Genomic DNA, 25594 nt, shown 5'->3' on the forward strand with positions numbered 1-25594 from the left:
GGGGCGTGCCAATCGTCATCCATCGTAGCTCAAACACGGTCTATGAATAAGTAGCTCATACGATAAAAATAAACTAAACTATTCTTTCAACCTAGTTGTTGCTGGTTCTCAAACATCAAGTAACCAGAGCAACCACATTACTGCAGTGCACGGAACTGTGCTCTCCTGCCACGACCTGTTTCCCTCCACTAGTATACTTCACTGTTACTCTTGGATTTGCCTTGGGAAATATGATGTTTTGGGTCTTTAAGCACATTTTAAATCATACGAGGGGATCCTCCTAGATGTCCTAAATATGATATATGCAAGTAACACAACAGGTTGGTTGATAACTCACCATTTTTTGGATTTAAGTTTTGGGGGAGGGTTCCTGGGAATGAGGAAGAGGGCTCTCATCGGGTGCATGTCACACAAGGCTGTAGAAATACATTTTAAAAAGAGGGTGAGAGTCGTTCCACATTATTAAATCCCCCAAACTGTGCCGAGACCTACTATAAAAATGAAAAAGTAACATTGTAATAAAATCAACTAGAAGACGGAGTATCATATACTCCCACAGGTGGTAGTTTGTAAAAAAAAAAAAAAGACTAGCCACCATTAAACATATTCTTTGTATCCTCAAACATGGTTACAGCTGCTGTTATCCAATCTTTCATGGAGCCTCGGGCTTATTGTTACATTCAATGCAAGAGCAAGGCCTGTGAGTCATTGTGTTCCCAGCGTAGGTAGGTAGCTAAACCTGACTGGTTAGCTTGACAGTAAAGAGGCTTTTATATGGCATTCTATTGGACCAATGCAACGTGACAGCTTCAGGCAGGAAGGACATTTGATTTCAGCATTTTAAGGGAACAGTGGGATCACAGCTACTGATTGGGTGTGCTTCATATAACATGCATGTTTAGCATGTATTATACATAGCCATGATGTGGAAATGATGCAGCATTAGTAGTTAAAAATTAATGGATCTACCACCGACAGGATAATGGCAGTTTTGTCAACATCCTGTCAGGTGTAATGATGGAGTTACAAACTGCCGTGCCATTTAGTGTATTATTAAACACCTGGAGTGAACTGATACGATTGTAGAGGTTTTTAAAGCCGTTTCTACATTATTACCTTTTATTCACCACACTGACAGACAAGCGTTTTCTTACAAGTGTGAAAGGTGTCTGCTAACGCAGCGAGTAAAAAAGAAAAACAATGGGAGAGTTTTATCGTAAACAGCAACAGATGCCACATTTGTGTCAGTCCGGTCTTTTCTATGTTGTCAATAAATTGAGCCCTTCACCTGTCACACTTGCCTCAATTCAATATGGAAGAAGAAAGGAACTTTCAAGAAATGTAGTTCTGCTTTAAATATATAACTCAATAACAAAATAAACCAGTATACATCTGGTCATTATTATTATCGTCATTATGTCAAAAAAAAGAAAGAATAAGAAACAAAAGAGACAATGACTAAGGTTGCAACTATTGATGATGTCCATCACTTAATAATAAACTCAAAATATTTATCAGGTCATTAATGACAAATATCCATCTTATATTAGCCAAGACAAATCTGGTCTCAAATTTGATTTTGCAGTTTAGCGAAAAAAAGTAATACTTATAATGATTTTAGAAGAGAAAAGTTAACTAATTCAACCTTTAATTTAAATTAATTCCATTAATTCAATTCAATTCAGTTTATTTGTATAGCCCAATTTCACAAATTTGTCTCGGAGTGCTTTACAATCTGTACACATAGACATCCCTGCCCCAAAACCTCACATCGGACCAGGAAAAACTCCCAAATAACCCTTCAGGGGGGAAAAAAGGGAAGAAACCTTCAGGAGAGCAACAGAGGAGGATCCCTCTCCAGGATGGACAGGTGCAATAGATGTAATGTGTACAGAAGGACAGATTTAGTTGACTAACTAATCAAAATATTATGAACGCAAAAATGTTTATTAGCTGTAACAACTAAAAAGGATCCAATCAAAAAACAAGTCATATGTAACTGTAAAGTGGATGTTCTTTTCTTCTTAGTCAGAGTTGACACCAAATCTCTAGACAGAGACAGAGCGCTTAGCGGCACAGCTATCTGTGCAATCAGCCTCCACAGGCCAGCTGCCAGCTGCCAGCTCACGACTACACTACCTTGATTACAGTGAGTCAGCTGCCCATCTGAAGACGGCCAACAAGGACATGTATGCAAGAGATGCTCATTTATGAGGTATTTTCTAGCGAGGAGAGACTATCGGTTGCCAGGTACATAGAAATGCACGGTTCAAACAGGAATACAACATTTAAAAAAGGGAAGAAAAGGGTGTTCAAAGGAGTGGATACACTTACGAGGAGCTCCCTCGGCCATCTCAATGGCTGTGATTCCCAAGGACCAGATATCACTCTGCAAAATACACAAGGGACCCGGTCAGGTTCCATCTTTCATATGCTCCCACAGCATAGTGCTCACACAAAGGCAGTGCGCCGGTTACCCTGTAGTCATAGGTGGACTCAGGGTTCTCATCACAGGCAATGACCTCAGGTGCCATCCAGTATGGTGTGCCGATGAAGGTGTTCCTACGCCCGACAGTCCTGTCCAACTGAGCACTCACCCCAAAATCAACTGAATGTGGACAAAGCAACCAGACGATGAGGGGGAAGCATATACCGACTTTTCCTTTTACCGAAAAAGAAAAGGCATTCAACGCACCGAGTTTGACCTCCGCATTCTCTGTTAGCAGCACGTTCTGGCCCTTGATGTCTCTGTGGATGACTTTATGGGCGTGGAGATGAGAAAGGCCCTGAGCACAGATAAAGATGTCAAAATGTATCAGTCGGGAGTGACCTCTGCTGCAGCCTTGTTTTGAGTGGCAGAACGGCGATTTCTCACCCGGAGGATTTCTCTGCAGATGTAAGCAATCCAGTCCTCCTTCAGAGAGCTGCCCTTGGTGTTTTTTACCAGGTCGGTCACTGATCCCGCCCCACAGAACTCCATCACCAGCTACATGCAGACAAATGCAAAAGTAGTGAGCACAATCAATGAGACATACTGTTAAACAATTATCAGGACAGATAAACGGGTAGACCAACCCAAAGTTGATCATCATGTCCTGGTGGACTCTTCTTGACAAAGGCACCGTAGTACGTGGCGATGTTGCGGTGGTGGCTGTATTTTTTCAGCATGTTGATTTCAGCTTTGATCTCCTCTTCTTCCTCCTCCGTAACATCCATCACCTTGATGGCAGCCAGCTGCCCCGTCTTCACGTGACGGCCCTGACAAGTTCATCACAACAGTGGTCAGTAAAGCTTAAGATCAACCTGGGTCTCCATGTTTCTGAAACCCTTGGAATTTTGGCCCATCTAATTGCTTCCTTTACCATTTTTACATTACATGTCATTTAGCTGATGCTTTTATCCAAAGAGATTAACAATAAATGCATTCAACCAGGAGTACAAACTCAGACCATTTCATCATTCTTTTACATTTTCCTTCCCCAGTGAGTTTTCATTTTCATCCACAGACACTTTTTAATTCTTCAATCCACGAAAAGAGTGCTGCATGATGTCGGTGAGATGTAGGCATCCTGACTCACCTTGTACACCTGCCCATAGGTCCCATTGCCGACAACCTCGACCAGCTCAAAGATCCCGGCAGGATCCTATGAGGGACGCGATCAGAATCAGAAGCCATACAACATACTGCAGGGTCAGATACACCATTTACAAAAGTTACAAACTGCTCCAAATAAGAACAGCATTGGAATGAAATAAACTGCAATTTGTTTCTCTTTTTTTGTTGCTAAATTAAAACTGCACTAAAAGCAAACCACATGTATTTGTTGTTATTAGGTGGGTGATGCCTGCTTTGTTCTTCTTTGAACCCTACACATTGACACATCTTCTTAACGCCATATTGGGATTAGAATCATCTGAACTCAATCTTAGCCCCCCCCCCACACATACTCAATGCCGCCCTAGTGGAGGTGGTATTTCAGGTTGTTACGCTCATGCTTTCTCAGTCAAGAGTCACGCTTACAGACTAAAAACTAGACCGCACCTGTTCTAGTAACTCCTGCAATCTGGCTTCAATAATGTTGGCACAAAGGACGGAATTAAAACAGGTCCAAAGACTAAACATTGTCGAGGAGACAAATTAAAACCAAACAGGTTTTTTCAAAATTCAAAAGTAAATTTAAATGTTTTAACAGAATCTGTAATGCAATACAGTACTTGTATATCAGAACAAAATGACAAAATATAGCAGTAGATCGATTGACCCCATCAACAACTCGTCATATAAACACACAAACAAAAGCACTTTGCAGAGTAGAGATCGTACATAGAAACGACCTCAAAGGTGTCTCCTTTGTGTACATTAAGACCAATATTATATGAATCATCTAAACACAACCGTAGCCACCCCCACACATACGCAATGCCCATGTACGTATTGATTTTAAATTAGACATCCATTTGACAAGGACATCCATCGAGCCTTTTCCTGATTCGTTCATTTGAAGTGTTAATAGAGTGAACACATATTTTCTGACACCAAGGGTGCTTTGACTCAATTATGCAACCCCTCCCCCAAGACACAAGGGAATATGACAAGCAGTTCCACTTTAAAGGAATCTCAATCTGGCTTTAAGAAGAGGTGTGGGCGGTTAGACTGCTGCTTTGGGTTCTGAATGTACAGCATGGCCTATCCCACTTTCATCGGTTTCCAATGATGGGTGTTCTGCCTTCAACAGGGAGGGGGGGAATTCCTTTGAGACAGGAAACATTCATGGGGGGGAAATAGCATGTATACGTATGAAAGATTTGGCAGAAAAACTGGGAAATGACCACACATTGGATGCAAATGCACATAACTCATATGACAGACGTACCATATTGTGAGGCACGCTAGAACACAAAAGAGGGGGACCAGTAACGTAAAGTAGGAGGCAACGACATTATAATACGGAAGAGAATAATGAGTGGGTAGCCAGGCAGAGGCGGTCGCTTCACCCACGAGAGTGGGATGAGAGTAACGATGGAATAGAAGAGGAAGGGTAGAGTTATTGTCATGGAGTAACACCACCAGCACAGTCCAAAACAATTGCCAGCAATGATTGCTGAAACGGAAAGAAAGCAGTAAAACGACGGGGGAACTGGAGGCACAATCTACAGTCGGCCTGCTTGAATGATACAAAAGAGGCAGCGCTGGTAGTTCTGATGGATATCCTGCTATCTTATTAATGTTTAAACTTAATGTATTGATTAACCTCAGGGAACAATGCAATATATGTTCCCATTAACCTCAGTTCAACAGGGTGTACCCTCTTAAAGACGCGGCTAATGGTCCATTGGGAAGTTTACCACACATTTCCTGCAGGAGCGTCAATTTAGCTGACAGGAAGTCTTTAAAAAAAGACCTGCCCTTTTCTTTGGTTACACAGCTGCCACAATCTCAACCACAACCTGTAATACAGCCTGAAAATTAGTGAACAACTTTATTAGTTGACCGCAAATGGTTTTTAATGGCTTCCTAATACTGACATTTGGAAGTACTTCATCTTTCTTTCTAATTTAGTAAAACTGATCCCAACAGAATGAATTTGCACATCTCAGTTAAGGTGTACCTTTTGTTTATTTATGTTTCACTGCACCAAGATAAAAATCACAAGACTAAATTTCTCATGAGTATTCCTGGTTAACCAGCATCCAATAATCTCATAGTTTGAAACTGGAAATAGGAGTCAATTTCCGAAAGGTAATACATTGAGAACAGATGAAGTTCAGCAGACATATTTGTTTCTAGTCTGACCACGTCGCTTTAATTGTTGCCTGTGTACAGTGGACTGGTGCCATGTAGCCTAATGCTGGAGTCCTTGTGTACTATGGAGTGTGTGTCCTCTAGTAGTGCAGCAAGCCCCAAAAAAGGCAGCGAAGACGAGGACTGTTAGCAAGTAAACAATTAAGGATTAAAAAAAGAAAAAGGTCTCAACAAATATTTTGGAGGAAGTGCATTTAACACATTTATTGGAGCTCAAGGATACACACGATGACTCTTGGTGAGTGATACTGAATGTCAACATAACTATTTGTTGACAAGAAAACTCCACAGGGGACCTCCAAATGCTCAGTTAACCCAAATCAAAAATAGTTTCTCAATTAATTCTAGATATTGGTGTTTTTGCCACCTCATTGCAATGGATGTAAATGGATTTTATTTACTCTTTAAACTCGAAAATAACTTATTTGTTAGAAATAAGAAATAAGTTTCTCAGATAATCTGAACTAACAGCACTCCGGACAATAATTGTAATATTTAAACATGACTTCAATGTACTGTATCATACCAGGTCTAACTAAACAAAGATACGATTGCGACTTGGAATCCAATTCCAAAATTCAATGAAGTGATTGTATCTTAATTTAAATGTTAAAAACACTAATAGAATATGGCCTCTCATATGGCCATTACAGATGTGTTATAAAGAGCAGGGGGCAGCTCTAACAATGTATTGGGATTTTAACAGTCATGAAAAGATAAAACACAGATCCAAGTAAGTCAAGATTCGGATGAACTACTAACCCTGAGTTCCTGTTCAGCCCAATAAAACTGTGAAAGTTCAAACCACATGATGCATTGTTTTCTCCTTTTTTAAGAGAGCATGACACCCACAAAGTTAAATGTTCCTCTGTGAAATGTTTTGAAATAGTGATCTTATATGCGATAGGTTCTTTTAATCGATTTCACATTTATTTATCTGTGAATTCCTCAACACTTAGTTTTGGTGATGCTGATTATTTTTCATGAAACAACTCACCGAAAGGAACGTTTGAATAACGCCAGAAGCACATTCAGAGTAACCTTTGGTCATTTTAACTCAAGACAGAGATACAACAAATCGCAACTAACATACAAATAAAAAAGAAAACTATTGTTCCGTTCCAAACCTGTAGCTACATGCAGTGACAGGGATGAAGCCTACCTTTTCAAAAAGGCAGTGACTGAATGCATACAATACTTCTTTATAATGCTAATGGAGAAATGTCTTCGGGGGATTTACTGCTGCAACAAAATCAGAATTTGACACTTTCCATTGAAATGGAGAGATGCCTCAAAAGGGAGCCTCAGAGCTGTGGTCTCAATTAAGAAAATGTACTCTTGGAAAGAAGATTTTACAGCCAATTGGAATAGTGGTTACTGTTTTGTCCTAATTTGATTTAATTTATTGTCTGGTAAAGTGGTTCTATTGCTGGAAGAGGGTCATCAAAAAAGTGAGGTTGATCTTTTAACTGAGGCCTTCAACTGGAAATACCAGGTAAGTAAGCTCAGGGCTTGTTCCACCCCTGGCAAAGTCTTATGGTCTTAGTATTGTATTAATATAAAGAGTATTATGAGAATGTTAGAGGATATCTTATTCAACTTGTGATCATTGACTGTCAAGTATGGCAGTATGGAAAAACGTCCAACAGCAACATTTTTAAACAATAGAGATTGTGTCTGTGCATCTCAATGGTTTAGAACTAGTAACCTTTGCTGAAAATACATAATAATCATCCAAAAAACAGACTAATAACTACATGATAAAAGCAAAGTGTTTCAGGTGATGCACAAGCAACATAAGCATCATTGTCGGGTTTTTTTCAGGTATCTTTTTTTAAATGAATGCACTTAATCACGAATACGTGTCCCTGCTGTAACATCGCTTCTATGGGGGCTCTGATGTGAAACAGCACAGCCGCCTATAGCGAGGCCAATGGATGTTTATTCCACCTCAACTTTGTTGCGTGGGTGTTGAATGGTCGTGCTTGTGTCAGAGGCAAACTGACGCTTCAGCTCATATGACATAACATCCAATGAGTCCCGTCTGCCATAAGTCACATGAATAAAGTGAAGCACACGTATCTTTATAACAACAATACTCACCCTGAGAGCTGCGAGGTCGATGTCTTCCAGGCTTCGTGTGGGGGCGTTTTCAGACATGGCTGCAGAAACTTACAGCCGTAGCTACCAAGTTAGCCAGATATGTGACGAGAAACACTGAGGGGAATCGTCCGTGGCTGCTACAACAATCTTGAGCGGTATTATCTGCAGATTTAATCCAGCAAAAAACGGGCCGTCCGATATGCTGGAACTGTTGCGGAACCGCGCGGTAGCTCTCAGATTAGCGAACACATCGCAGATTGAGCCGCCACAGACGCACCCAGCTGGCTAGCTCACGTCAACTCCGCTCGACAGATACAGTGATATAAACTCTTTTTTTACAATTTACCGGCCGAAAGACAGTTAACTTCACGTGAGAGGTATTTCGACAGAGCGGTCACGTCCCCGTTAGCCGACCATCGGCACCGTTCTAACAACTGGCAGGTTTTCAACGCGACGCACCTCCAGCGTTGGACACCTTGCTGCGTTCATGTCGACGAGACGCCGCGTCTCTGCCGCTGTACAACATCCAGCTAAGTTAATGTTAATAAAATGCTGCGTGCAGCGGAGGAGGGGACCACTAACTACCAGACAGGAGCCCGGCGAGCTGCTGAAAGCATTCCTCGTTCCGCTGCTGAGGCGGAGAAATAACATGTAACAGCTACGCCTCAACGGCGCAATGTTTTTAGAGAACTCAACGTCTGATGTGATGGCGTCCCGGATCCGCCCGCACCAGAACCGACTGTCACTGTCAGCCTGCAATATGTCTTCAAGAATAGACAGGCAAGTGCGGAAAATGAAAAATAATGGCCTCGATTGAAATACGATCCTTTGCGGACTGCGGTTGTCAAAACTTGTTAACACGACTTAAATATTCCTTAAATTTCGAGCAGCGCTCACGTTGATTAGAACAGTCAGGTGCGCGCGGTCGACCCGACGTCAACTAGCGAGCTAACGTGGCTAAGGCTAGTCGGCTACATAGTCTTTTCCAGAATAAACTTTCCTTCTTCATCCATTTTCTGTGTTGACAGTCGCGCCTAGCACCGCCAACCTTCCGGGGGGGGGGAAAGCGCAGACGAGCACTACTTTTCTACGCCAGGCGCCGCCGCAATCCTTCTAAATTGGGGCCAACGACTCTCTAAAATTAAGCGTCGGCTTCGTTCTCGCTCGTCCTCAAATTGTTTATGTACTGGTAGTTACACTCAACACTAAAGACACGGTGCAGTTTCAAAAAAAGCGGATGCAGCCCAACTTGTTATTTCGCCATGTTTTGCTTCCCGAGTCCTCCCTCCCACTTCCAGGCTGGTTGTAGTCTTGCGGGCTTGGACTGACGATTGGCTGCACACGCTCCTCAAGTGTTTGCTCCTCTCGGATTGCTACGGCGCTCCATCAGGGACAAATTACCTGCCCGCATTACAGCGGACGTCAATTTACGCAACTGCATCCGTCTGCTCCCGGCAGCACAGCCGAGGTCGTCCCCCAACATACCTGCAGTGACCCATTACGTCACTGATCAGATCTCAGAAATAAGTCACATTAAAATACTGTTCTGCTTGATAACTAAAGAACACGCTGCAATGTATAATCATAATACTGCTCTTAGTGTGTCTGTTGTTATTACTAACTTATTGACCCTTTCCTGTTCTTCCTTTTGCACTGTTAATTATGTCTGCCATTCTATATAGTTATATAATAATATAATAATTCAAACTTATATCGCTCTTTTCTGAATACACAAAGACGCTTAGTTAGATATATATAGTTAGACATATTGTTATTTTACATTGACACCAGACTAACTTATCTTCAACAGATCATAATGTGTGTCATAATGCGTGTCATTATTAAGTAATTAACTTGCAATGCTATCCACCAAGAGTTAAAGAGAACAGAACAATCAGACATGGTATATAGAGCATTTACTTTAATTACTTTTGTGGTAAATAGTGCCAATTTACATGGTTCAGTTTCTATGTAGAGTCAGTCTTCAAATTGCTTGACTAAAATACAATATCTGTTCGAATTAACAGATAACAAAGGATGCTACTGGATTTTAAACTAACAGTGAAACCAGTGGCTTAAAAATAATATACACCACGCCATTTTGTTGTTGCTGTTTACATTACTTGTGATGTAAATTGAAAAAATGCTGACGGGAATGTTTTAGTTTTATTTGTCACGCATTTGTTGTGTTGAACATTTTCTACAACTTAAATTTGCTGTGCATAAAGACAATTAATGATCCTTTTTCCGATCTCTTTTATTTCCTTGCAAAATGTCACCCTGTTTCTAGATAGCATTCGTAGTTCTGGTTGGGAAAGGCTTCGTTTTGATACATGCCATTAACTTTATTGAGTTGTTCATAATTAATAATACATCAAGTCATTAAGTAAGAATAGTTATTATCCCTCCACCCCTCAGTGTTAACAGGCTATAATACATCAGCACAAAAAGTTAATAATAATAAATCGGCAGATTTTCAGACACAGATTTTCACATGGTGACTTTTAGAAACAAGTTTATATTAGTAATATATCCATAAAAATGTATTGTTAATGCTGGCTATGAGGCCAATAAAAACACAAATGATGGTAGAAACAGTTAAGGTCACTAAGTATATCACAGACATTTTGGCCGAATCTTTAAACAAAGTAAGCCTCCAAAGGCAACCATTTTGTGCTGTACACTACAGCACATGCACATCCTCTCGTGTGCAAGAGTCTGTTTAATATCTTCCTCTGTGAAAGGTGCTTCAAGTAGTGACAAGACAGCAAAAATGTGTCACACTTGTCATCGGTCCGATTCACAGATGCATTTGCTCTGGAGCAGGAGCGGGGAATAGGCTGGGAATCAGAGGGTTGCTGGTTCAAGCGCGGATCAAGTGTGGACTGGGACTGGTGAAGTGTCAGTTTGCCTCGTGTGCCCCATGAGCAAGGCATCAATTTCTGAAAGTGCTCCTCGGACTCTGTATTTTCGTAGTTCACTGTCCCTAATACTAGGATGGGTTAGATGCATATAGGCTCAAGGTCACTGTGTGCTGTGCTATGTGCAATCAGTGACAGTAAAAACAAGAGGACATGTGTACAGACAGACACATCTGTGTATTTCACTGGCTCTGCTGATTATGGTAATGATCATGTACATTAATCCATAACATGTGTGGAGAGTACGGGCATTAACAAACAGATCTCTTGAAAATACAGTCGACAGGGAAAAGTGTAAAAAGAGTATAGAAAATAAAGTCCCATTTAAAAGCCTCACATTCTGCCTTTTGTGTGCCTCGGTGCTGATTGACCTCTAAAATCTTGATATGATACAGGAGCTTTATAGTCACTGAAAAACTTGGCAAGACTGTGGGCCATGTGAGAAACGTTCAAACATAGAAACAGTGCCCCCCCCCCCACCAAAAAATCCTTCTCAGGTTACAGAGCATCCTCATTTTCCTCTCTCCTTGGTCAAACTACATTCCTGTCAGTGTTCGAGCTGAAGAAACATGGATCACATTTTATTGTTGCATAACAGTAACCCATTACCTGCTTTGCTACTTGAAAAAGACAGCCCGTTCTGCCACGTTATTACACAATATCTCCAAACCAGTCAATGCAATATGGATGCTACATGTTCGTCCAGTGCGAGACTTGCTCAATCTAGTCGTTCAGTGCTAATGGCTCAGTCAAGATAATTAGCCGGTTTAGAGAGAATGCTGACCTAGATTTCATATGAAACATAACCTAAAATGATTTGCGAATGAAGACTTGATGTTGCTCCATGGGAATTGAACTGTGAATATTAGACACACTATGCCAATACTCAGTTACAGTAATGGCTCAATGTGATAAAAGCCTGGCACATGTACATTAATAAAAATAGTATATATATATATACTCTTTTTATTAATGTATATATATATGTCAGATATTTCATGGCACCTGGCCACAGATTTGAAGAGCCAGCATGGAAATAGCTGAAATGGATATTGGAATGTTTAGTTCTGTTCTGCTGACGAGATGATGAAATAATAATTCCCTTCGGTTGCCATGACGACTTTAAAAAAAAGCAACAATTAGCGGTAAATCAACCGAGCACCCTTTAATTATCTTGTCCTCCTTTTCTTTCCCTCGAACAGCTTTCCCACCTGATCATCCATCCAAAAATATTGAAATGATTTTGCTTCGACAGAAAAGATCCGTCCTGTTTCAACATATCACCATCTATGTTCCAGTCCACCATCCTGACGTAGGAAGGTATTCCTCTTAACAGTACTCTTCCTTTTCTGCCCTCTCCAGTTTTTATTTCAACTACAATTCAGTCGTCTCTTTATACTCGTCACCATAACAACCACAAATGTTCTGACAGATTTGCTGGCACTGCAGTGAGAGGTGAAGCCTCAGAGGGAGAGAGGGAGTGCGATCGAGAGAGACAGAGACACCCACCCACCCAAAAACCTTGCACCAATAAATGTAAACTATGTTCCACGATGATGTGAAACACTTGATTTCCAATACAACGTCGCATTCTTCTCCTGACTCACACATTGGTTTATGTGTGTCGAACACCACCGCCAGCCCTGAACTTCAGATTGCACTGTCGTGCGAGTTATGCAGCAGACACGATCATCGCGGGAAAAAAACTGGAAAGTTCAGTTTAAGCTACTGTTCTAAATCAGGATACAAAAAAAAAATCTCCATTTCAACGATCATGTGCAGACTCGCCAGTCAAAAAGCCATATATAAAAAAACATAACCCGTGTTGAAGTGATGTCTTTCCTCACCACTGCAGTGTTAGTGTAACTACATCAGCGTACTGTGCTGAACCATTAGAAACGACGAGGAGGAGCATGTGGTAGTGCAGCAGTCCCTTAGCTGTCACGTGGGGGTCTGATCTGAGCTCAGCTGCGGTTATGTCCACAGCCCCACAGGAGCCATGCCTTCTTTAGTGTTCAGTGGAGGCATCAGGTTCTCCTCACACAGGAACTTCAAGGGGAAGTGGACCAGCAGCCCGTGGACAGCCTTGAGCTCCTCTCTGGCCTGCTCGGGGTCCGTGTCGCATAGGGGGTCCTCGCTGGCGTATTCCTTGAGCTGTCGCATGTTGTGGGCAGAGTTGTGGGGCAGGCATTTGAAGACCTGTTGTAGATCAACCAACGAGAACAAAGGGGGGGGGGGGGGGTTATAAAACCACACATTGAGACTTTTACTGACTAAAGAATGTATGATTTATGATGCACCATCATTTATACCTTGTCGTAAATAGTGGTATTCAGTTTAGCAGATGCATTCCAGCTCAAGAAGAAGAATTCATCGCTGATTGGATCATCAACATTGACACTGTGGTCTGAAGAAGCTCCAACAAGAACACTGGTGGGGAAAATAAATAAATAAATAACAGCCAAAAAGTTTGGCATGCACGGAGGGAGCATTCAAATATCCCAGTGATCCCTTATGGTGTCACAATATAAAGTTATGAAGTGAGAATGAAACCATAGGTTAATAGGGGTAATTATTAAAATAATGTTCACATTATTTTCATTTGAGATGATTTTCTTGTAAATCACAAAAGGCCCATTTGGACCCTTCTCAATAAAACCAAACTAAACTAGTCTTGATGTTTTCCATGACAGAGAGATAGGTGATGAACTCCCTCAGAGGTAGTAACAGTGCACGGTCATGCATACAGAGCATGTACATTTCAGCAGTTACATATCCCGTCCTGACCTGAAACACTCTTTACGCAGAGCGAGTGCGAGGGGTCCGGCCTGGTACTCCTGCCCCCCCATGAGGGAACTGACCCGGTCTTCATCTTCCACAAACACTGCCATCTCACTGTCTCTGTTGCCCAGCATGCTGCGGTCATTGATGTTGGCTGATCCTGGAACATGTGTGTAGAGTACGGGCATTAACAATTTGCCATTTCACTCAACTCTAGAAATGAAATAACATTATATGTAGGGGAAATATTATTCACAATGAGGCCAGGTTTCTCTTGTACGGTACGGTGTAATCTCTAGATAATCTGTATATTTGTGGTTCAGAAATTAATTTACAGGTTTATATTCTATATATAAAGTCTGTAAGTGCAGAACTCAAGGCTGACAAATCAGAGTCTGAATCTGTGCAAACAAATCGTTGATTTAAGCTTAACAGTCTGAACCTGTTCTAACTTTTTTTTTAAATGGGCTTTAAAGTAACAGCGTTTAAGATTTAAGTCCTGGCCATAGCTAATTCATAACCTGTCCTTGAATGAGTTTGTATCAGTGGTAACGCACCAATGATATAGCAGCGGTCATCAGCAATGAGCATCTTGCTGTGCACATAGATGAGCTCTGTGACAAGCGACTGGGAGAGCTCGCCATGTTTTCTCAGGCTGCAGAGTGTGATGTACTCCGTCCACTTAACTGGGGGGGGGGGGAGGCAAACCAGAATCACATTAATCACAAAGGATAAAGCAAAACAATTGAAATGTATTAAGAGACTCACTGAGACTTTTAAACATGGATGTGAAAAGGAGAAGCTGTCAAGGATGAAAATGGAAACTGGTGTGCAGATACCTAGTACCAGTAGCTTCAGTTTAAAGGAGCAACACGAAGGAAAAGAAAGAAACATGTTAGAGAGGACACAGGTGGTATTTAGTGATGTCGGGTGGATTTCTGTGTGGAAATGAGAGCAGACAAGTGACAGAAAACTCACCTTCACTAAGTCTTGAGAGGATGGAGTGCTCCCCTCGGCACATGGTCCTAGAAAAAGTAATCCTTCATTAAAATTTCTTCATTAACACATTATAGGACCATAATAAATCGTCGCCAAATCATCAGTGATAATAACACAATACGCTTGCAGGGTTGTTAAATTGCAATTTTAGTCGATGGAAACCCCAGCCGTGTGCTAAACATTTGAACTACTAATTAGATAACATAATATTTGTATTTTCATATACACTTTTATTTAAAAAAAGTTACTGGTTAAAAAACAGCTACTTCTTACTTTTGCAATACACAAAAGCCAAAAGAATGTAATATTATCCAAATCCTCTTGCACTCTGCACATAACTGATAACGGGAAGAAACGGCTCTCACCTGAAAGTGAAGTGCAGAATAGCTTGGATTGCATTTCCACCTCCAGATTTGATGTCTCCCTCAAATCCAGGAAGCAGAGGAACCACCACAAACACCCGGAACTTCTTCTGCTCTCTGCAGTAAGACACAATATCAACAAGTTTAAACATTTCTACAAGTGGACTATTCCATCCTATGTTGTAATTGGTTGGGTACATGCTGAAATGTACTCATTGTTTGTAATCTTTGAAATGTGCTTTATTTCACATGTTTTAATTACACGACGAGCTTCATGAAAAACTGCTTTATGACCATAAGGTTCAAAATCGTGGGTATGCAAAACAAATGAAGCGCCTAGTAAATCTGCCAAACCAGACCTGTGTGCGCGCAGGATTCGATTCACAATTGCATCCCCGATCCCATTATAGATGGTCTTCCCATCATCGGCACAGCTGATAAAGAACTGGTTCTGAGGGCAGAGAAAAGGCAGATGGTGGCTCGGGATGAGGTGAGGGCGAACACAGGCAGGCAGCTGGCAGGGAAAGGGCCGAGCCGGGACTATATTCAGACTCATGACTACTCATGCTTACACACACATGGGCTACAGAATCTCTAACTGACATGTCAAAGTAAAGAGTAAAATGTTGTGCAAGTAAATAAGAATCATATGCTGAAACATCAGAAGGGAGGCCAATCTATACAAATAAAACCCACTCTTAAGTGTTGCTACTAAAACTACTTGTGTTAACAGTGACATATTTTGACGTGCATGCTATGATTTAAGTATCAACTAATCATGAGGAAACATTGATAGAGACATAATATGCATACGTATATTTGTCTATAACGGGCCGAAGCGTTCCTGCATTACCTCGATGTAGATGTAGTGCTCACTGTTCTCGATGGTGTGGACGTAGGCGTTGAGGATCGAGCTCTCATTGGTTCCCGTCGACCAGCGGTCGGCAGAGCGCAACACCTGGAGATGAGACGAGTCAGTCCGTGGACGTGTCTTTCACACCATTATAACTTCCTGTTATCAAATCAACTGTGATGTCCAAGTTTAGCTCAAGACCATAACAGAGAAGAAGAAGGAACTTAAGCATTACTACGCAATTAAGTACTTTTCAAACCTCCAGCTGTATCATAGACGAGTAAATCAGAAACCTGAAACGGCAGCTCTCAATTTTTGTAGTGATTTAAGCCAGTTGTGATACTCAACGTGTGTCTCGCATCAACTTCTACTTTACATATATTATTGCTGGGACACGCAGAGCTCCACAGCTCTGACACAATATGGGAGAACCGAGTTCCTGAAACTGAATACGGGACCAACTAAACCTGATAGGAACGCTACGGCATAATAGGGAGCAAAGGTTACGGTTACAGGCCGCCGACCTAGGTACACACAGCAAAAGCTATTGTTACTTAACGCTCACTCAGTCCGTATGGACTGAGAACAATAGCCTTTGCCCGTTGTGTTTTTAACGCGAGCATTTCACATGAAGCCACTTGTTCCCCCTCCCTGTCGTTGGCAGTGCATTTGTTTTCCCTGACTTTACTGAACAGGGTAAACATGTTGGAAGTGATTCTCTTCCACAGCCTTTGCTCTTGTTCCACCATCTGCCATCGCAAAAAAGCTCTGAATGCTTAAGCGACACTTCAAAAAAAGGCAGAACAGTGTCTCTTTGTTGTAGCATTAAGAAATCCATTGGATTTCCTGGTAGCTCTGACTCTGTCTCACTACGTAAAATGCCACTCGTCTTGTTTGTTGACATTAATTACATTTCCCTTGTTTCCCAACATAATATGTAGATTTCCAGCAGCATAGTTTTTTAATAAATGCAAAACATGTGAATTTACTTTGCATTCATGTTCCTTTCTTCAATTGACTGCTTCCAACCCCGATGAAGGGCATCTTTACAGCTTGTTTGACACGGAAATCTCTTTTTCATTTGTACATTAAGCCATACTTAAAACACTTTGGTAGTTTCTGTGTTTCCATCATGTGTAACTGCTTATATACCTGCACTTTGGCCTTGCTGGATCCGGGCACCGTGAATGAGAGCGAGTCAGCAGTGCAGTTCGACTTGGGGAGAAGGTAAGGGTAGAACACGTCCTTGTACTTGTTTTTGAAGATCTACAGAAGACAAAACATATGAATGAAAGCAAGATTCTTGACCTTCCTGATGGTCGTGTTTCACTTTATTTTACTACTTACTATCTGAGTCATATTGTTCTTGTCAAAACAAACAATAGGTGAAATATTTGAACCGGTCCAAGGCAACACAAGTCTCAGATTGCTTTAGCTCTGTGTGACGGCTTTAGATAATAATACACACATAAGTGCTTTGGTTAGTTACGGTAAAATATGCATTCGATCCAACTGAAACTTATATATGAGCTCCTTTGCGAGGCTGAAGACCTTCCAGTCTAGTAGCATGATGAGGATGTTTACAATAATATGCTAATGAAATAAAACCCAGGTAGCTTTCAAACGACAGCGCTTTGCTTTGAGTCTGACCTTGGTGAAGTTCCAGCGCTGGATGAAGTGACGTGCTACGTCCCTCGCGGCTTTGCCATGAACAGCTGCAGACATATCACGCCACGGCATGCGGGGAATCTGCGTACGGTCGACGTTATCTGAAAAGATATTAATAGCCCCCTCTTTCCGCTCAACATGTTTGCACGTATGCGATACTGATGGATATTTAAAAGAGCTTTAGACAGTACCTTCAAACGGTCGGTCCAGTTGGACCCAGTCTTTCTTGATAAAGTTGTTGTAGTCTTTGCCAAGCCACAGTTTAGTGTTGCTGGTCAGGTCATTGAGGTCCTGCTCCACTTGCTTATCTGGTTCAGCTGGCGTTGAACCATCAGACACGCCGTTATCCTAGTTAGCAGAGACATTTGTTAGAGTCCGCAGGGATTGTGATGTGTTGAAAGCACACGGCGTCATGACCTCATGTAAACACATTTGTGCTTTATCAGTTTCTTACGACTGCATCTCCTTTGGGCTCCTCCTCGGTGCCACTGTTGGCCAGGTCAGTTAGCCGGTACTGGCTGTCGTCCCACCTCCCGAATGCCAGGTCAATCCCCCCCACAAAGGCTACCGTTTGGTCAATGGCCACAGTTTTTTCATGGTGAGCCCACATGAACACCACAGAGGACACGTGGTCAGGATGTCGCATTATCTGACGGACACAGGGGTTCAAATGGATGTTACGGCATGAGATGAGGCCTCCGGTAATTGCGTGTATTAAATGATGTGGGGAGGTGACAGACCTTGATGTTTGGGTGCATGTTCATGAGAGTACTCTTGCTGTGCTGACTATTGATGCCAAGGGCCATCTCCATCTCTTTGTACAGCAGAACACACACTTTGACTCCTTGTTCCTGCAGGAAAGAGTTAAAGAAGACAGAATTGATCAGCGCAGGGAATCTGAAATTTGAAAAGGATTTAACTGGTATGGAGGAGAAGAACAAGACAAATAGAGCTCTTACTGCTTTGCGTTTGAGTATCTCATCCAGGCGCCAGTAGTTATCAGTTGCTGGTCTCTTTAGGAACACTTCAGGGCTGAGCCTGACAGAAAATGACATTATTTACATTAGAAATAAACTTCATATGTAGCTAAAAAACATTTAAATGTTCCGAACTTGATGAAACGAAGCATCGTCACCACCGAATTCCAGATTTTTCAGACACTTACCACCAATCCGTGATGAAGATTTCCTCCTTCGCTTGTTCAAGAGCATCAGCCAGGTCTGCAAAGTAGCCCCTTCCATTCACATACCTTCAAACAATATCCATGAGCCGTGAAGTTTAGCAAATGAAGATGAAACGGGAAAAGCAGATAGTTGTAAATCTCCGGTGTCATATATAACTCACCATTTAGTGAGCGTGTTCTCCCGTGGCGGAGCGAACCCCTCGAAGCGTTGCACTTTGAGGAAGTCGGAGGTTTCTGCCAGCCGGTTGATTTCATGACTCCACCAATGAGTCTGTCTATAGCTGCTGCATCTGATGATTAGACTCCTGAACAAGAGCAACAGGCCATACATCACACACACAACATGACCTCAGGTACAAGCACATGCAGTATGCCGGAGCTCTCAGTACGAAGGCCGGCAAACAAACAGCTGACCCACCGAGTGAAGTTCTCGAAGCAGACTCCATATCTGGCGTCTGTGTGAACGCGGCCCACTTTCACTTTGAACTCTGGGTCGAACAGCAACACAAAGTTGATCTTGCCGTTGTCTCGGTTCATATACATCAGGAAGGAGTCTTTAACCACCAGCCAGCGGCGGGACCAGCGGAAACATAACTGATGGTGGCCAAAGCAGTTGAGGCCTTGGATCCGGTGACCCCCCGACCTCTTGAAGATGGGTCCCTCCCTGGGACAAGTTGGCACAATTAATCTCCATCACACACTTGGTCGTTAAAACCTACTTTTCCTTGTGCCTCACACACTCTCAGTAAGTTTGCTTACAAGCCTTTCGATCCGAGGTCAGTGACGAAGGACAGAGCTCCGACGGAGAGGAATTCCAGCTGAAAATAAAAAGATGTGAAAATGGCATCGTGCTGTATGACATCTACTTTGGATGTGTGTGTGTGTGTGTGTGTGTGTGTGTGTGTGTGTGTGTGTGTGCGTGTCTTTGTTTCAAAGCTATTACCATGCTGTGATCATTCTTGCAAAATGAGTTTTCCAGCAGACCATTCAGGTAATCCTCAAGGTATTTCTGCAATAGCAAAGCAGGAAAGTAAAAGTATGTTTTACAATTTTTAAATGGTAATTTACACCCAACAGGCAGATAAAGTGACGTGTAGAAGTGAGTCAGCATATGAATTGTAACTGTTTTTGTTCTGTAGATCTGATATAGTACATTATATTCATAGTAAAATAAAATGTAATAAAATTATGTAAAATCGTATTATTGTTTTAAAAATCGTAAAAGAAGTCCCAAAATATACTATATATATATATAGTATATTTCCTATTAATAAAATAAAACAATCTCCTTTGATTCAAATACAATAAAATAACAAAATTAAATGTTAAAAAAATGTGATTGGTTTACTCAATACCATTTTGCTGGAGGTCCTCCTGGTCCGTTCATTCCCTTGTAGGCTGGGCATTTCCTCTGACATGGCTCTCAGCTGCTGCCTCTCCTTTGCAAATCTTTGGGAGAAATTTGAATATTCAAAATACTCAGTGCTTGAGAAATCTGACAATAAAAACCACATCACACAGATTTCCATTGCAGGTCTCTCAGAGTGAGGGGTTGATTTGCACGATGAAAAACAAAAAGATTGACCGACCTTCCCAGAGGCAGCAAGTGAAGCATCATCTTGTGCTTGTAAAGGTCTCGATGGAGCTCTTGGAAGCGCTTGTACTTCCTCTTCACAACCCAGTGGAAGTGGCCGTGTGTGAGCTGCACGGTATACAGGGTGCTGACATGGACCTGGTGGGACGTTATTGAAATGATGTACACGGCGGTTTAAATTTAGGAAAATATGCCACGTTTTAAAAACATATTGTGCTTCTTATTGTGCTTCTCCAAATAAGAAACCATTGCACATGTGTGATTTATAATGAAAATTCCAATGTAGAAATGTAGCATTTGAAGGAGCAAAGAATATGGATGTGCAATAGTTTTGGAGTGAGCTCCTGGTTGTTAAACGAAGACACTATCTTCAGAAGCCCCAGAAATAAAATGCAGCATCCCATAAACCATTTCCTCAGTCCCTCTCAACACGATGCTCACCTGATCTACCGGCTAACATCGCATCAAGTGAGTAAAAAACTGGCGTACCTTTGAGCGAGTAGTGTATTTCTCTGTGTTGGTCACTCTGCATGTAATAGGTACACCAGGCATTAGGAAAGGCACGCCCTCATCTTTCATTTCAGGAAGATGATGCACCACAAGGAACGGGCGACCGTCTGCAATTTGAAAGATTAGAACATTTTAATAAAAGTCTGCTGATGCAGCCATTAGAGCTTTAACGGTTAAATGTAGTTACAAACAGGACAGTTTGTCTTACCACAGCTGGACATGAGGCCATCTATCTCGTCTGGAGACAGATTTTGATTGTCATGAGAAAAGCGCCTTCTGGCCAAGTTTTGGGCCGTCGAGCTTTGAACCGCCGGCTCGATCCCATCTGGGCTGTCCATCGCACGGTTGTAGCGAGTGCCAGATGGCCTGATGCAAAGACAAAAGAAAAGGGAGTTTCACATTCCCACCACAAAGCATACTTCATGAGCACTACAGCGGCATGCATGCAAAAACTACAAAGACTGATCCACAGCTGATAAGAGATTTTAAATAAATATATTCACAGTATTTAATCACCCTTAAAAAAGTCAGTATTCTGGTAAAGGCGTAAAAGTGACATATTTTGGAGTTTAACATATTGTAACACAGTTTAAGGTTTTAGCTGCATTAATTGCATAACTAAAAATGTATGTATATCATAGTATATTTCATTGATTGAAGGGATTATGTATATAGTTTCAATACTCTACATGGATTCATGTCAAATTATGGAAATTATTAAATGAATGCTGTTCATGCCAGCCTAGCTATAGTTAAGTTATAAGTGGACCCTAACCAGTTAGTCAGTTAAAGTTAAGTTGTAAGTGGACTGTTACCAACTTAGAAAAAAATGAAGTAATTTCAAAGTCTCTGCTGCAAAGTCTGAAGCAATATTTTTGTGAACCACGTGTCTACACAAGTAGTATAACTTTAGGTCGTATCAATACTTCTACTAATAGTAACAGTATTGAGTAGCTGAAGTGCATGAACTAAAAATAACATCAATGGATGAAGCAGCCCCAGCAGCAGAGTAGGCATTGACACGGATGTAAGAGAAGTCTTGGACTCGGCTACCAGTGGGAGAAAAAGGGCCGTGTGAACCCTTTTGTACCGTGTGGGTGGATGCCTTTGAATGGCTGAATGTTACCTGGGCAACCAGGCAAAGGGGAGGGAGGGTGTGTTAGTGTGTGAAGGGTGAAGGAGAGAGAATAGGGGAATGAAAATGAGGATGAAATGTAGACTAAGAATACTCACACTAAAGGACACACGAAATGTACTGAAAGCAGAGCGAATTTTAATATTCATATATTTGTAAAAGACACAGACATAAACTTCAGCATTATCTCTGAAACTTGCTTGGTTTTGCTACTACCAGCATCTATTATTTAGACTTCAATGTTAAAAATAGAGATGTGTTTCAATTCAAGGCACACACAAAAAAGAATAGAAACGGTTCTCCAATAGTAGTACTTGCCAAATGTGTCACTTTGGACGAAACAGTATATCTTGTTTCCCATCTACTCGCTGAATGCAGGAGAAACTATACAATAGGCAGAGTATTAATGAGCCGGTTAAGGGCGGCTCCATATGTTTACATTAAAAAGGTAGCATTGATGTTTTGGGATGAAACTGTAATAATTTGTGTTTCATAATAATCTCTTTTGTAGATTCTTTGTGATCTCAGTTACTGTTTATCCAATTATTCCCTTCATAACAAATATAATATCTTGATTGTTTAGGCTCGTTAGTCTTGACTCAATTTACAACTGCTGAACAACAAACAACCTTTTGAGTTTCCATCATTTACTTAAGAACTTAACTAATGTATGTGTTCCCATGTAAAGAACAAGTTGTGTTTTTATTGATATTAAACCCATAGTAGGACCATTTCTTCTTAGTCATCTAGCTGCTGAGCTAATTCTGCACTATTCCCAAGCTTTTTTCATTGTCATTTCCACTAATAATATAGGATCTTTTTTGGCCATTCAGCCGTGTAAATTAACAATAAACCCTGTAATTAAAATATACTGATGTTTGTTGAGAGCAATATGTTGACCAAATAATACTTAATCTTCTTTTTCCTAGTAAAAAGCTAACTGGCAATAAGCACAGAGCATGTGTATTGTGTAATAAACTGACAAGCATGAAATAATTATCTTAATATATTCCTTTAACCCTTTAAGGCAGACCAGTCTAGTGTTGATACAATTACCAGTTTTTTGTTGTTTTGTTTCTTGGAATGGAAGTTACTCAGACGTCCTACCTGTGAAACACACTCCACCCACCCAGAGTCCTCTATAACAGGAGCCACATTAGCCAGAGAGCAGTGCTTTTCTACTGAGAGCCAAGAGGCATCTTACACACCAACTGCCCCTATGAGCATACATCTTTGTGTTTGTTCCAGTGGTGCTGGACCAGTTACCACTTGAAGTTGCCAGCAGCAGTGACCGACAAGCGCCTGATATGAAGGATTTAAAGCACCTGTGGAGGATCGGCCTTTGAATTGTCCATTTTCTCCACAAACCAAAACGTACACCATCAGAATAATGAAAAGTTTATGCAACATGAAGATATTTCACAAAGGGTCTTCAAAGATCAACTCGACACCGTCCGAACATCTTGTTTTAACTGCTGACCATAACAGTTCTCACCCTGCTGCGAAGATGTGGCCAGTACACCATTACATCACCACTGGGCGTTGTTATGTGAAGCAGGGCAGCTCTGATTATACAACTGACTTGAAACTTAAAGTAACTAAGCTACTAAACTGGCTCAATTTTGTTTTTATGTCAGAGGTTACCATGGACTTGTCACATATCATGATATGGTCTGATCAATGTATAACTCTGATTGAAGAACCAATTAACAACACGTTTTAAAATACTTCCACCTCAGGCATAACTAGCTACTTTCTCTCCATCTGTATCTTCTTAGGGGCAACAGGGTAAATGCAGTGGAGCATTTATTTTAAAAGGCATCCTATTTAATACATTAGCCTGATTTTCACAAATGTTTCTGTCCTGATCTTTTAGAAACGAGACATGCACGTGCCCTATAAACACATACCGAGACAACATATCTGAAACCTGCAACCAAATGACAGGATGTGTGACACATTCCGACGTGACTCAAACAACAGTGCTGACACAGGCAGCTCGCCGCTCGCGCTGGAGCACATCGGATTTACCCAAGTCTGCGCAACCGTCGCCCCAAATAAAGATAAAGATAGTTTCTGCCTGATTCCACGTTTTACTTCCTGTTTACCCCGTCACAGTAAACGGTGGGTAAAGACACACGTTTGGAGATGAAAACACACGTGTTCCTCTTTTTTAAAGAGGAACACGTGTGTGCTACTAATGTTTGATTAGCACACTTCACCTTAACACACCAACATCTGTATCATCCTTTTTTTTAATGTACACCACCGAGGCGACCGTGTGGCTGTTTAGTCTCCGGGGGGAGTGACTCCCTTTACAGGCTGACATTTGCTGAATGCAATGTTCGGTCGTCTCCACCCAAACCCTCGTTTTCCTACAGCGACGCATTCCGCGAAGAAACCCCCAAAAACTGCGCCACAAACGTCACCTGGCGAAAGTGACGACGGTCGGCTATGGACACATCACACGGTAACCGGGATCGGTGCCCCGGTATTCGTGGCCTGGTGGTATGAAATCCGCAGCTGGACTCATCCTAAATGTGCAATGTCGCGACGGCGCAGCCGGAGGAGCGATACCCGTCTCACTTCGACCCACAAAGATACTTACTCGTAGTTCAAACGCGACTCTGCGCACACAGCTATTCCACGCGCGGGACCACAGAGGCCCGACATGCAGCATAAAAGTGAGGTTTCATTGTTTCGAGCCCGTGTCGAGTCAGTGAGGAGGTAATTCGTATTCCCCCCGGGTGATGCACGCAGTAGTCCCTCCCATTGTGTGTCCAGTGGGACAGGGTGGAGGGAGAAAAAAGAGAAAGGGGAATATACGAAAATATGGCACCGAGAGGCAGCTCCGCCTTCTTTAACACATTGTGTGTCCTGTTTTTAGTCCGATTTAACAGAAATCTAACGGAAGAATATTCACAAAGATTGAGCTTATTTTTCGCGTGACAAAAGTTGGACAAAAGGACAAGACAAGTCCCGACAGGAGAAACCGTGGGCAAAACCGCACACCTGCACGCACGCGCGCGCATACACACACAGGAATGTAGGTAGGTCCTGAGTTGATGGGGAGCAGGGGGACTCAAGGTGTGTGTGTGTGTGTGTGTGTGTGTGGGTGGGGGGCGGGGCTCCAATGAAGCCACAAGATAACGTTACTTATCTGAATGCGACGTGAACCACGGAACATATCACGAGATTTCCGGTGAACCGTTTACAAACCAAAAGCTCGCTCGCAAATACCTCACACTTATTTTTTTGTCTCAACCCAAAACTCACATTTGATGTTTCATTTTACAATTAGCTGTTTGTTTTGTAGGTGGCGATTTTCATAAACTTTACGGACTACCAATAGCAAACCAATGCGCAACCTTTTACGTTACAGAAAGGTGGACTTACCGGAAGTAGTAGTTTAACTATTTAAACGTCGTTCCAGCAAGCTTGGGTTGAACCTCTCCACAACGTTTTCATTTTAAATATAAACCACAAAAGATGAGCTTTTCTGAGAAGTCATTTAATTTAAACGTTTAACAATCATTGTGATTTTGTATTCATTCGCACACACACAGCTTCGTGATTGTGTTTAAACTAACTGTGACACCACTGGCACTCCTCCTGGCAAGGATGTAAAGACGTACACATGTTGACTCGGGTCTGGGATTTGCTTGTCACCAAACAATCACCA

The 25594-nt window shown here is 41.8% G+C and overlaps 2 protein-coding genes across 5 annotated transcripts in view; both read right to left on the reverse strand.

Moving 5' to 3' along the window:
* mink1 (misshapen-like kinase 1) overlaps positions 1–9343 on the reverse strand; it is a 28228-nt gene extending 18885 nt beyond the window's left edge. For 2 of the 3 annotated variants that reach the window (XM_056411745.1, XM_056411746.1), the window contains exons 1-8: positions 7907–9341; positions 3579–3644; positions 3076–3258; positions 2876–2986; positions 2696–2786; positions 2478–2608; positions 2335–2389; positions 338–416 (exon numbers count right to left, since the gene is read on the reverse strand). In XM_056411745.1, the coding sequence (XP_056267720.1) occupies positions 338–416; positions 2335–2389; positions 2478–2608; positions 2696–2786; positions 2876–2986; positions 3076–3258; positions 3579–3644; positions 7907–7963 (773 nt within the window). In that variant the 5' untranslated portion in view covers positions 7964–9341. Of the gene's footprint in view, positions 1–337; positions 417–2334; positions 2390–2477; positions 2609–2695; positions 2787–2875; positions 2987–3075; positions 3259–3578; positions 3645–7906 lie in introns of all 3 variants that reach the window. The other variant, XM_056411744.1, reaches the window with a different exon arrangement.
* Positions 9344–9805: 462 nt separating this feature from the next.
* On the reverse strand, positions 9806–24648 carry pld2 (phospholipase D2). 2 transcript variants are annotated; one of them, XM_056411748.1, is made up of 24 exons: positions 24521–24648; positions 20986–21143; positions 20757–20884; positions 20263–20405; positions 20029–20122; positions 19617–19682; positions 19433–19491; positions 19092–19337; positions 18835–18978; positions 18656–18739; positions 18450–18528; positions 18231–18341; positions 17945–18139; positions 17682–17838; positions 17473–17591; positions 16975–17088; positions 15823–15927; positions 15329–15420; positions 14973–15086; positions 14587–14633; positions 14166–14294; positions 13615–13768; positions 13140–13257; positions 9806–13026 (listed from the first exon to the last, which is right to left on the reverse strand). In XM_056411748.1, exons 1-24 carry the CDS (start codon positions 24583–24585, stop codon positions 12802–12804), a joined length of 2946 nt encoding a protein of 981 aa, XP_056267723.1. In that variant the 5' UTR covers positions 24586–24648; the 3' UTR covers positions 9806–12801. The 2 variants fall into 2 exon arrangements, with proteins under 2 accessions (XP_056267723.1, XP_056267724.1); XM_056411749.1 differs by lacking the exons at positions 9806–13026; positions 13140–13257; positions 13615–13768 and adding an exon at positions 14377–14460 and having other exon boundaries at positions 14211–14294.
* Between the last annotated feature and the right edge of the window lie 946 nt (positions 24649–25594).

This window comes from Pseudoliparis swirei, chromosome 3 (genome assembly GCF_029220125.1).
Source record: "Pseudoliparis swirei isolate HS2019 ecotype Mariana Trench chromosome 3, NWPU_hadal_v1, whole genome shotgun sequence".
NCBI classification, from domain to species: domain Eukaryota; kingdom Metazoa; phylum Chordata; class Actinopteri; order Perciformes; family Liparidae; genus Pseudoliparis; species Pseudoliparis swirei.